The 12580-nt window shown below is 56.9% G+C and overlaps 3 protein-coding genes across 3 annotated transcripts; 1 reads left to right on the top strand and 2 right to left on the bottom strand.

Moving 5' to 3' along the window:
- The first annotated feature begins 57 nt into the window (after positions 1–57).
- On the top strand, positions 58–771 carry B0H64DRAFT_89765 (uncharacterized protein). The gene has a single exon (XM_062808944.1). The coding sequence runs from the start codon at positions 94–96 to the stop codon at positions 643–645; it is 552 nt and encodes a 183-aa protein (XP_062662588.1). The 5' UTR covers positions 58–93; the 3' UTR covers positions 646–771.
- A 718-nt stretch (positions 772–1489) lies between these two features.
- Positions 1490–4662, bottom strand: B0H64DRAFT_454740 (uncharacterized protein; the record flags this gene model as incomplete). The annotated part of the gene is made up of 4 exons (XM_062807283.1): positions 1490–1958; positions 2035–2876; positions 2941–3270; positions 3322–4662. 4 exons carry the CDS (start codon positions 4660–4662, stop codon positions 1490–1492), a joined length of 2982 nt encoding a protein of 993 aa, XP_062662587.1.
- A 2851-nt stretch (positions 4663–7513) lies between these two features.
- B0H64DRAFT_89648 (Got1/Sft2-like family-domain-containing protein) lies at positions 7514–9207 on the bottom strand. The gene is made up of 4 exons (XM_062808943.1): positions 8735–9207; positions 8360–8483; positions 8083–8233; positions 7514–8027 (listed from the first exon to the last, which is right to left on the bottom strand). The coding sequence occupies exons 1-4, from the start codon at positions 8955–8957 to the stop codon at positions 7875–7877; spliced, it is 651 nt and encodes a 216-aa protein (XP_062662586.1). The 5' UTR covers positions 8958–9207; the 3' UTR covers positions 7514–7874.
- Positions 9208–12580: the final 3373 nt, after the last annotated feature.

Here is a 12580-nt window from a genome sequence, read left to right as displayed (position 1 = left end):
ACCATGGAAGTTAACCTCGGTGCGGGGCACCTGACCTCTTTCCCGAACATCCATGGGCAAGCAGGCAAGGTCCCTCGGCCGCTCCATGGCAGCATGAAACCCGTAAAACCCCACGTCGCTGCCGGACTACCTAGGCATTTCAAGAGCCGGACTTGTCTCGTAGCAACTCGCCGAAGCAGCGAAGCGGCGTGCTGTGCAAGAGGAGATGTGCGTTTCCGTGTATTGCCCGTCGATGATGCAGGTCGGTACATACCCTCCAAACCCTCGAAATGGGCTCCTGCCTGTGCCGCGGTATGTATGTGGAAAGCAACGTTTTCTCTTTTTCATTTTTGGTGTCTATTTATACACTTTACCAAGTCAAAAACGCTTTTATCTTCCGTAAAGGAACGAGAATGCGGTAATTCCCACAACTGGGCCGAGGTTCCAAAGAGGAGTGTCAGGTCTGAAACTGAAACATTGTCGAGTTCCCCATCCCATCTTTTTCCCATGACACCGTCATCCATGAACCCCTTCTTTTCCCCCGTCGTTAAATGCCACAGCAAATCGCCGAGCTGTTGCGTCAAGCTGCCTCCGCCCCAAGGAAAACCCTCCCCTTGCTCGAAACCAACACCCGCCTTCCTCAGGTGGACCCCTCAAAATCCCTAGCAATGACAAAAACAAAGCCAATCCCGTATTCCACCTGCCAGGCGTGTCCGTCTGGCACGTTACCACGAGGCTGCCACGACTCCCCCGCCCTGCTGTCGAAAGCTCGGTGAAGGGATGGATAGGGGATGCTTGCCAGAATGAACGCCAGAATTGATGCAGGGAATATGTCGAGTTCGTGAAACCCAAGATTGGCGACAAATCGCAAAAAGTCAGAAAGATTATCGCCCCAGAACTGATCATGTCGGGGTCTCATCAACGTTCAAGCACGCCTTCCTCGGGGACCATCCCCCCAGGCCCGTGCTGCGAGTCATAACGCCTTCCCAGCTGTCCGCCCGCCCTCCCCCATGATGTAGATTGACTCCGGAAGAAAAATAAACGACACCGCATGGCGCCCAGCCACGACCAAGCAAGCCGCCAAGCGATGTACTTAGCAAGCCATGTTGCAGGAGTCAACTTCGCACATGTTGCGAGGCATACCCGCACAAGGTCAAACTCCTGCTTTACCATACCTCGCTGCGAATGGAAATGGTTTCTGGGTGATGCGCGGTGTCCCAGATAATGAAGACGCCCATCGATGACCATCCGGTTGACGACATATTCCGGATCAAGAAGAGGGAAGAACTAGTCGTCTTGTCGAATGCTATGGCGGTTGTCGGATCCCCAATAAATCGCCATTTTGTGTAATGTGTACCTTGGTTAGGACGAGTCGAATCAACAACTAGCCCGGCCCGTTGTGGACATCTGGAATATTGTTGTAGGCCAAACGAATGTGATGCCAACGATCCTGTCAAGGCCGTCGGCAGCCTGGGGTACCGCCGACTGGCAGCCCGCACCCGGGCCGTTTTCAGGCCGCGGGCGCGTCCTTCCCGCTCAGCTTGCTGTCCAACTCGATAGCCTCGTTCATGTGAGCCGTGAAGATCTCAGGCACCGCTCGGTCTTGGGGCCAAGGCTTTCGAGTGTTTGTGTTGAGAAGAAGCTTGTCGTAGAACTCGAGCAGGGACTTCAGCCCACATGTCGAAGGAGCTTCCTGCAACGCGTCTTCGAAAGCGAGGCCTCTAAACTCCTCATAGACCTTGGCATTGAAGTCGTTGAGAAGCATTTGCGACCAGAACTTGTAGAGCTTCTGCATCTCCTTCGGCGTCTCGGCCGCTTTGATGCTCTGCCGCTGCTCGAGGGCCACCTTGCGGATCTCGGTGTACGGTTTTCGGTCTCTCTGCTCCTTGGTGGGGACAGATGCCTGTTCATCGACCCAAACGATCCCGCGTTCGGCCCGATCCGCCTCAGCGTTGGCAGAGCTAGCTTCTGCTTCTCCACTGCCGTTATGGACGGGTTAGAATCGCTTGAACCCGCATGGTGGAAGGAGACTAGCCGGGTAGCATGAGTACTCACGTTGAATATTGAGATGAAGTTGTGGCCAGGCGGCTGTCCGAAACATAACCGGCCACGCCGGCAGCACCGGACGAGCCTGCGTCACCCTTGTCGTCGTAGTCCAGAACCACCATCAGGTTTTCCACCTGAGAGTCCGGAAAATTTGTCATACTCTCCAATGTAACGGGAGACTGGGGCGGTGCATATTCGGGGACACCAGCAGACAACCGGGTATCATGGCTATGTTGATGGCCGTTCAGCGCGCCATTGACCGAAGGATCGTAGGCGGCCCCGTTGACAAAGGACGGTTGGTACATCTGATCCTCGGCAAACGCGGGGTAGCCGCCGGCAGCGGTGGCAGGAGGATACGGCTGAGGGACCATCGGGCCCGGAAAGTGGGTGGCAAATTGAGGGTCGGGCTTCGCATAGGGAGTCCAGTGCGCTGGGCCATCATTGCGGTAAGGTTCAGCCCGTTCGGTGGCAGGCAAAATGAAGTGTTGCCACTTGTCGCGAGTTCGCAGTCGCTCGATGCCATCATCACCAACGCCAAATTCAATCTGATCGGAGAGGGAGCAAGCCAGGCGAAGCAACTCCACCTCTTCGGTCACCGCCTTGATGCGCTTGAAGGCCGCGATGGTGGCGAGGTGAACGAAACCCTGCCCGTCCATGTGCTGGCGAAGATAGTAATCCTTGCAGAGGTTTTCCACAGAGAGATAGTACTCAACCTGGGTCTTCAGGATGGGCACCGAGGCATCGAAAACCGGCGAATACATGTACGGGGAGTACTGACCAACCGCAAAGTCGTTCGTCTGGGCGACCTTGGGCGGGTACCCCGTGGAACCGGCGCCATTGCGTCCGGCCGACTGGCCAGAGCCAGCCCACTTATTTCCTCTCCCTCTCGACGAGTGACCAAAAGATGGTGGGAACTGATTTGAGAAGGGCGGGGGGGCTATGGGCGCTGGGATTCTGCCGGGATTGGAAACCGTTGGTCGCCGGATAGTGGCCATTGGTAGGGTACGACGCCGAAGCAATGTGCGACGACGAGTTATTGTGCCCACCGCGGACACGGAACCCCCCGCGGCCGCGTTCCGGCCGGCCGTCCCGTGGGTACTGCTGGCCATCTTTGGCGTATTCGCCCCTGACCTGGTAATTTGTACGGTCTTGCAGCATGGCCCGGGCTGCGGGCTGACCATTCTCGGAGGTCAAGGAATCATTTTCCAGGCGGATGTCCCTTGTAGCACTCGCTCGCTTGGACGACTGTGACTCTGTTAGCGGCCGACGGGACGGAAGCATGGCGACTGAACTCACCGATGAGGCATCGATGTTGGTATCACGAGCCTGGTCTGTTGCGTTGCTAGACACGGCCGGCTTGCGCTGGTCTCGCGAAGCCACATCGATCGAGGCGCGTTTCGATAGAGGCGCGGCGCGCGAAGGGATGCTTCCCTCGCGGGGGCGAGTGGTGGCAGGTTTGGGGCCCGTGGATCCCCCGGGAGAAGGTGCCTTGTCACTCACAGAGCCGGTGGCGGTTTGGGAGACGGCGGCGGCACTAGCGGGGTGGCTGCCCCTCATTGAACCTGCCTCACGGCCGCCTCGGGCCGCGCCGCCACGGGGTTTGGATCCACGAAGCGGCGGTAGCTGAGTCTCAAAAACCACCGAATGTACAATCTCGAGCTTTTCCCACGTCTTTTTGCGGGTCGGGCCAGCTTCATCCAAATTCTCCTTCTCGGCGGCTGTGTCAACTTTTTCTTGCGACTTGCGAGCGGGCTGCTCTCGCTCCGCAGCAGACTTGGGATCTGGCCATGACGTGGGGTCCGCAGTTGGGGGGAGTGCGGCTGGGCTCTTTTCGTCCTTGTCACCGGCACGGCTGCCGCGGGGACCGCTTCGGCGCGGTGCTTGGTCAGCAGGGCGCAATACCTCAGCTGACTTCTTCTGTGGCCACTTGTCTCCGTTGATGCCACTGGACACGGCGCTGCGCGGGCCGGCTTCTTCCTGTGACGGGTTTGGCTTCGACTCGCCGTCGGCCGCGGGGGCATCCGAGCCCTTGACTTGGACTACCTTCTGGGCCTCCATGCGCTTTGCCCAGGGGTTGACGGCAGGAAGGGGTGCCTCCGTGAGGACAACGGGCTTAGAAGGCTCTTTCACCTTCTCGGCATCCTCTTCCTGATTTTGGTCGCTCGGTGCTTCCTTGTCGCTGGGGCGACCCTTCTTGCCCTTCCGGCTCTTCCTACCCTCCGCGCCGTCATTAGCCCGGGAGGTCCTGCTGGCAGAGCGAGAGGCCTTATCCTCGCTCTGACTCTGAGGCGTGGCCTGGGCATCGATCGATTTTGTGCTTGCCTCGTCGGCCATATTGTCAGGTTGCTCCGTGACGGATGCTGTCGAGAAACTGGAGTCGGCAACGGAGGCGGCTTCCGGATCTTGCTTTGACAATCCACTCTCGGCCAGAGTCTGGGCTGTTTGCTCTGCATCCCGGATTTCCGGGCTAGTCGACGTAACCGACGGCGCTGTTACGGAAGTGGCGCCAGTAGAGGCGTCATCTTTGCCCTGGGAGCCGGTTGTCGAAGGGGCAGGACTCGATGTCTCTTGGGGACTCGGCTGCGAAGCCGTTCGGCCTCTCGCGGCTTGCGCGTACGAAAAGGCTGCGGCCGACATTCTGGGTGCGGAAGTCGAAGTTACCGCTATGCAAGTTGATACTGAATGCACGATGGGGGGGGATCGGCCTGGTCGGGCGAACAGGTATGAGCCCTAGTTGACCAAGGAGAGGCAAGCTGTATTGGCCTGCTAACCTTGATGTGCCTGGCCGAGGTCAGGCGATGTCCGGAGAGGCCAACACAACCTCCCCGCACTGACGAAATTCTGAAGGCGTCGATGCCCGAGGGAGGGACAAGAAGGCCGTTCAATCTGAATTGGGCGACAATCGGCCGGTCAAATTGATCAATAAACCCAAGCGAACAACAAACACCCCGCTGTGGTCAACGGGAGTGAAGGAGGGCCGAATGTTCGGCGGGGGTGGGATCCGGTGAGCACCCGCTCGATTTAGCTGTCTCTCTGGGGGCGATTCTTCTCGGGTTCGACGGATCGCGCGTGTGGTGGCCTCTCTCGAGGTGAGCAGGTTTGTGAAAGCGACAGAACTAAGGGAGTCAGGGAAAGAGCGCGAAAGGCAAACGTTTGTAACAGGATGCCAATGCAGCTCTGTGGTGTTCTGCGATAGCCCGAACGAAGCCTCACGTCAAAGATAACCGAAGACAACGCCCTAGCGACCGACCTCTAAAAAGAGTGTCCTGGGTGCAGGAAGGGCGAAAGGCGGGAGTTGTGAGTGAAGGATGGTTGGAGGGGGGGAAAAAGAGAAAAAAAAGTGTGCCGGGGATATGCAGAAGTGCCTCCCAGGGCGAAGAGTGGATGTGATTTGTGTGCGTGTGTGGAATAAATTTTTCTCGGTTCCCAGGCTCTGCCAAAAGAACCTTATGGTGGAGATAGTGCCCGGGCAGTACCTAAACAATTAGCATTGTCTGGGTGCCCCAGCTCTGGAAGGACGGGAGCTCGGAGCGGAGGGGAAGGCCGGGACAAGGACTGTGGGGTACAAGTTTTGCGCGAATATAAATCGGTTTCTGCACGGCGGGGGCAGGCCTGCGGCAAGGAAACCGAAGAAGGCAAAGGGTGAAAAATATGGAATAAAAAAAGGCCAGACGACAAAGTCGCAGCTCCAGAGGAATGGGACATGCGGTGATTCGGGTCGTTGCCTTGAGTTCTTGCCTGCCGCTGACGTAGGTAACCTATCTTACACAGGCAGTCGGTACCTGGCTTGCCGAGCTTTGTATTTATTCGAGGCCCGTTCGTAATCATGTCGACCTGACCACCCGTGCATACAAAGTCCCACCCGCCACGAGCAACGATTGTTCCTGTTCCGGGCGATCCTGCATCTAGCTCAATGAACTTCCATTGCTCACAATCGAGTTTTGAGCTTTGGGAAGGCCAGAGTAAACAGCCAACAAAGTGGCGATGCCACACGACCTGGAACTAACACCATGCTCGCACACGGCGCAACTACCTATCCAGCCAACACCAAGGCGACCCTTTCCAGCCAATACTGTCTCATCGGATTGGTTGCTCCAGGTGATGTCCCACGGACCTGAAAACGCCGCGTGAGGAATTTCAGCAATATCAGTCTGGTAGCATCCTGGTGGGAAAATCCGGGGTGGTGGTGATGGTCACTTAACTTATTAATAATTATTCGTACTGCTGCACATGTATACATACATGTATTCACATTACCTCAGGTGTGAGGGGAACTCGGCTCCAGAGAATGCCGAGCTGACTCTCTTTGCGCAGCATTCCTGGTAGTCACCAATGAGCAATCCCTTGAATAACAAAACCATTGCCCAAATTCCTGTCCTGTCTCAAACGTTTGAGGCCTGGGCGCTTCCCTTCGCACACCAATTTGCCTTGTGTTGGTACCTTTCTTTTTCTTTGAGGGGCTCGACCTACCAAGGTGTCAAGGCATTGATGCGCCTTGAACCCCGCGGTTACGGCGCCTGGCAAAGGAGACGCCCAGGTCGGTTCAGAAACCGCTCATCGAGCATTCTGAAGGGGGCAATAGGCCACTCAGCTCCGTAGCGCAAGTTATACACATGGAGGGACGGGAGCAATGGTTTGACGTTTCTTCCGTAGTGGGTGCTTCTGATCGGTTATGTAAGTGGGGATGGGATGGATGAATTGGACATGCAGGCGAGGGACCGAGTCATATCGTACTGTTTATTACCAGTCGATACTGTACGGAACGATCGACTTCGCTCTCGAGGTACTGCCAACCAGCAGCGTTTGAACGGGAATTCAAATGCAACAAATACAATTAGTTCTTCATAGACCTATTTCTAGAATCCCTTTGCCATTTCCCGTATGTGTGCTTAATTTGGCGCACTTTGTGTGGCCCAACATGGGTGCGCCGGCCCCTCAAACGAGCGTCGTATCGCGCTGTGACGGAAGCGCGGCGAGCGAGCGGAGGGGTCGGCCGAGGTGGGGTTCCACGCACTTTCTCAGTCCCGTTTGACAAGACTGCCTTCAATTGGTAGGCTGGGCTTGTCGGAGCAGCCCGGTAGATTCGAGCTTTTGTTGTTGCGGAAAACTTAAAACTCAGACATGCCATTAATTCGGTATGCGTGCTCTGGCGGCGGTCATTGACGCCAGTCTTTCTCGCGGACAGCGCAGTCGGAGTTGAATACGGCACCCCGCCTTGTGTTTCGGACGAGTCTAATAAGTACGATTGGATACTTCCGGAGTATGCGACGCTCTGCTATTCGTCTGGGTGTGTCGTTCAAGCAGAAGACTCGCCTGCCTCCACTTTGACCACCTCGGTCCAACCAATGCGGCTCTTGGCCGTCAGCTCCGAAGCACCCCACGATTCCCGACTGCGGCTCGCTTCTCGCGGTGCTTTTTCCACGGAGGGTAACCAACGTCTGCCCCAAGTTTATTTCACCATGCGGTCTTAAAAGGGCCGTCTACTCAACCACTCACCGTGGCCTTTCTACTTCCTCGGGGCGAGACAGTCTCGCCAGCCACCCAGCAATGGGTGTTGCCGGCTAAAAGCTGGGCCAAATGGGTTTGGCAGGGCTGGGGCTCTGCTGATCTTAGGAGTCCGGGCCGAAGTTATCTTTTACCGTGATGACAGGGTTCAAAGCAATGCAAAAAAGGACCGGGCCGCAAATGCCACGACGGGATTATCCACAATGGACGCCTCTCCGAGGTTCGAAGTGCCACAGTCTGGTTTATCGAAGCAAACCACCTTGCATAATGTACATAGAGTACAACGGGAGAACGGCGATATATCGCCTGCTGGGGCCGCCTCACTCCGCGGCTTCTTTCGTCTCTCAGCTCGTCATCCAGGCTGCTGCCCGGCGGGCACCGAAGCTGCTGACAAGGCGAAGTCCGCTGGAGCCCATCGGGAAGTAGCTCACAAGATACCATAACAGGGAAGCCAGTTGGATAAGCCCCGCAAACATCGTGAGAATAGTGCTTTGAAGCTAGGAAAGGCTTAGCAGCTGCGCCCGCCATGACCTGAACATGGGATGGACTTACACCGATGGAGAAGTACAGCGTCAATCCGAGAGATCCGAAGTAGGCGGCTGTAAAAGGCAGCCGCGGAGTTGAGGCGAGGTGCTTCAAGTAGGCCAGTGGGCCCATGATGGCAGCGAAGGACGACAGGAATAACACCGAGCCTAGCGTCCATCTGCGGGCGGATACCGAGTCAGCCTGCCGTTGACCTAAAGATGTGCATGACGAGCATCGATGGCGTCACCGAAGGCAACGCTCCGACGCCCATCTTGACCGAAAAGCCTTGAACCCAAAGACTTACAGGACGACTAGCTTGCGCGGCTTGGCCACAGATATGACGGGGAAAAGGAAGAAGCAGATGACGAAGCAAGCGAGAGCGCCGAGGTTGCAGGCACCAAAGATCAGCAGACGATCCCACTGACTTACTATGTCTCGCTGGTTAGTCTTGGTTGCCGGAGCAAGTCGGGTTGGGACTAGGTCGGGGGCAGTGACCACGATAGAGATAGGACAAGGGGGTGGGACGCCCTGAGACACGGCCATGCAGCACCGGCACATGCCCTGCATCTCAGGTCCGGCCGCAGGGGCAGCAAGGTACACAGCAAAGGTCCTTGGACGGAAAACTAAAGAGGGAAATGTGGCGTGGGGGTGAGGCAACATGGGAACTGAGTTGACTCACAGGCAAACCACCCTTCCTCTTCTTCGCGGCGACTAGGCGCCGGTAAAGGGGCGCCTGGCCCCTCGCTCGTCGGGAGTTGGACATAGCCACGGTCGCCAAATGGGTTGAGAGACTGGAGCGATGACATGAAGCCGCCTTGTGGCGCTGTGTTCACCGGGAGGTCTGCATCACGGCGCGACCAGCCCAGCGAGTTTATCGAGTCGCGAAACGATGTCGACGTCATGTTCCGCCAAGCGTTGTAGTTCCCAATACACGCGTTTGTAAACGATGTCCGGCGGTGGGGCTGAGGCGAAGGGGCGGGAACGCGTCGTCGGGTGCGTCGGGCGTCTCGGCCAGAAAGTCGGCGGGGTGGGGGACCGAAGGGGAAGCTCAGCGAGGCTGACGGGATCCTGGTGACCACACTAAAGATCGGGTATGGTGTGCGGGCGAGGAGTAGACGGAGTTAAGTCGATTTGGTGATGGAGGGACGGTGGGCGGGGCTGGCGTCGCAATAACGTCAACGGGGTTGCTGCCCTAGAACTGAACGTAGAAAGGTGTGTAGTCGGTTGTTTGACACCGTTGCGGCTCGGGGAGTCATGCGACGAGCTAGTGAAGTGAAAATGATCCGGCGTAGTGCTCAGATGATTCGGGGTGTTGCTGAAACGGAGGGTCGTGTTTGCCTTGCTATCCTGTTTCGTTTGCTTCTTCTTCCTTGCTTTCCGTTGTCGTGGTCGTTCTGAAACGGTCAATCCCGCAACCACACCTCCACGGTACAAACGCGACTTTGTTGATGCGGCCGCGGCCGTGGCGCCTCTGGGCTGTGTGGAGGGTTGTTTCCGGCCGGTGCCTCTTGATGGATTTGGGAGCAGGAAGTTGGTTGCGGTTCATCGCTTGCGCAAGCAGTGGAAACGGCCATCCTTGCAGACGGAAGGCCGGGAGGGCACCCACTCTGTCGATCTTACCCATGTGATTGGTTTTTCTGACCATTATGGCTCCACAACTCTCTGGTCACGGACCATCCAGCGTCGAAGGAGGGTGCCATCCAGTCTTGGGGGCTCTCGAATTTCATCAGCGATGCACCACACTTCACTTCAACCTCACCAAAACTCGGTGCCTACCTTACCCACATCCGCCTCCCATACCTTACCTTAGATGCTCGGGTAGCTTGCCAATGCCTAGAAGCAGCAGATCAGGCCGGCACGTGGGGGCTCACTTGACCACCGGCCCCCTTTCATTGGAAACCCAAACGCGGAATGCGCCACGCGGCGCCCAGGTATGTATGACACCTATTCTTGGGGACGCTGGGACGGAAAAAACACGAGAAGTCTGGTCCGCTCGAGGCAAGCCGTGTTGCTCACCTGGGCCATCAGGGGTCTGGAGACGAGGCTTAGAAGAAAACGGCTGGAGAGCAGGGCGCCTTGGTGTTCGCGAACTCCCCAGTCCCATGTTTGTTGGTGTTGATACGGGGGATCGACGGCAGCGATCGCAACGGCGGGCTGCGAAATGCTCCATCTTGCCATGCTACCAACCCACTTTATATATACCTCTTTCTCAACACGGCACATATCCGGCAATCGATGAGCGCACGATGTTTTGTGTATCACACGGGCCGATCCCTTTCCTGCGTCTGCATCTCGTTGTGGGGCTCGATGCCGGCAGTCCTCCTGCCTGCATCCTCTGCCGCGACCGGGGTTGACGCTGGGGTTGGTCCTCTCGGCTTCATCACCGTTTTCTCCGGCATGCCTTGGCGTTGCTGGAGCTGGATTAACAGCGGCATGACGTATTGCCCACAGAGCCTGGGAAGAAGGGTGGCTGCGTTTCTCTTTTGGTGTGCCTTGATGTCTCAGCTGCGAGTCACACTGACTTCCAGGTGTTGTGCCTTCGGACAAGTTTCGGTGAAGCGAGGGTGAGCCGGGTGGGAAAGCCAAGGCTCACGACGAACTACCCGCTTCCGAGTTTGCCCTTATGCGCTCCATGTCTCTCTTTCTCAGCACACCAACTTCTGGCTCGTCCGGTAGTCAGACGACTTGCCTCGATCCTTGGGAGGTACAACTCTGGGGGGAAGTAGATGTTCTTCCCGGAGTGGAATACAAGTATAAAAGGCTCCCGCCCGCCACATGCGCGCGGTCTGCCGTGAAGTGACAAGGCTTACCTTTCTCGCATCTTCCGGACTTGTCGGACCAACTCTCACCGTGGCTCACCGTCGCCTATTGCACTGACCTAGACAAACCCTCGCTGTATGTCTGTCCGTCGTCGCACGAGACCCAAGCCATCCCGCAGAGTTGACCAATCGAAACCTGCAGACGTCGCACTCACTCCTCCAAGTTGTTTATCGAAGTGGATTTGACGCTTCGACACCAAGCCAAGGACGAGCCAAGTCTTTACATCTGACAACCTGGAGCCATTCCGAGAACCGCCGTTTTGGATCCCAGACCCCGCCAGGGTTTCCGTCGATGCTTATCGGCTCAGAATTACCCCGCCATTCCACAATCTTGCCCCGCGCACCCGGACTCTCAGACTCCCGGACGTCAACCGCGCTGATTCATCCAAGAGCTTACTGTGTACCTTTGATCGGGGGTGGCCTGAGCGAAATAGCCTCTATCCGCTCGCCGGGTCATAAAGAAGGACTGGGAGTGAAGCGACGAGTATCAAGTCCCGTCGGTCTTGTCGAACAGGCCGTCCAGTCTCGTCGAGAGTCAGCCAATCAACGACCTAACTCGGGTCACGGCTTGCCTTGGAAGGAGGGGCCGGGCATCGTGAATCGTCGTCTCCCGGAAGCACGGAAGGACGTCCTCTCCAGCAACACCGGCAACACACTTCCCTCTTGGACGTTGCCGCCAAAATCCACTCACATTCTTGGTTGCAGGTAGCGAATGAGAGCTCTGTCTGTTTCTCGGCTTTGCTCGCGCAAGACACCTATCTCACATTCATAAATTAAAGTTCGACACTCGAGTCGCTCCGAGTCCCCGACTCCTCCCACTACTCCTTGGTGGATGTGGCTCTGTCCGAAATAGGCACTCCGTGAAGCGAGCATCTACTCAGCCTCAGCCGCCATTCCCGCAACTCCGTTATCAATATATTCGCATCCCATCCTCTCTCCAACCCGCGCTTGGGTTTTCTACTTCTGGACTCCCGCATCCCAACTCTCTTTATAACCCCCGAGTCGTCCTTACTCGAGGAACAAGCGTTTGTTGCCGCCGGCGTTAACGTGATCCTACCTAAGGGTTCATCCCAAAACCCTAACAACTCGCTCCAACAAGGGCGTTGCCGCTTCATCCGAATTCTCAAACCGCAAGCTCACGATCTTTTACCGCTCTTCTGGGCTTCATAAAAGCCCCACCGAACCCCCGTTTCCACCCCCGCCCAGACCTTCCCCGCCCTTCTCCAACTTGCGCAACCTCGCCACGACCCAAGTGAGAGAGAGAGACGTCGGCACCGCTGATTACGATCTTGCTTCTCGCACTCCTCGGGACACACTTTCGGATCCCACATTTCAGTGATCTACCTCCCAACTAGATATTCATCACTCTCCTGGTTGGGGCCGACGAAGACAAAAGAAGAAGCCGGATTTTTCTTGTCCGTCGACGCTCTTCTGGCCGCTTTGTTGGGAAGGCCCTTGTCTCTCCCTTGCACCAGCTGCGAATTGAAGAAACCATCTCCCAAGCGGGTTAGCGGCTGCATTGTTAAGGCCGGGCACTCCCCACATTTGGCACCCTCCTCTCAGACCCTCCTCTGAGGCCTTCGCATTCTCGGTCACCGCACCCACCCCAAGAACGACCAGTCACGTTGGACGACACGACCACACAAGCTGCTTCTCCTTGCAATCACTCTCGCACAGCAGACAATCACTCGTGCACACTGCGTATC

This window comes from Chaetomium fimeti (assembly GCF_033439085.1).
Source record: "Chaetomium fimeti strain CBS 168.71 chromosome Unknown B0H64scaffold_2, whole genome shotgun sequence".
In the NCBI taxonomy this organism is placed as follows: domain Eukaryota; kingdom Fungi; phylum Ascomycota; class Sordariomycetes; order Sordariales; family Chaetomiaceae; genus Chaetomium; species Chaetomium fimeti.
This window is presented reverse-complemented; position numbering and strand designations above follow the sequence as displayed.

Excerpts from the sequence above, each read along its gene's own strand:
- B0H64DRAFT_89765 (XM_062808944.1), top strand. The coding sequence starts at position 94 with ATGAAACCCGTAAAACCCCACGTCGCTGCCGGACTACCTAGGCATTTC.
- B0H64DRAFT_89648 (XM_062808943.1), bottom strand. The coding sequence starts at position 8,957 with ATGACGTCGACATCGTTTCGCGACTCGATAAACTCGCTGGGCTGGTCG. Across the intron at positions 8,234-8,359 it reads CCGCGCAAGCTAGTCGTCCT|ATGGACGCTAGGCTCGGTGT; the intron begins GTAAGTCTTTGG and ends ATCCGCCCGCAG. Across the intron at positions 8,028-8,082 it reads CGCTGTACTTCTCCATCGGT|CTTCAAAGCACTATTCTCAC; the intron begins GTAAGTCCATCC and ends AGCCTTTCCTAG.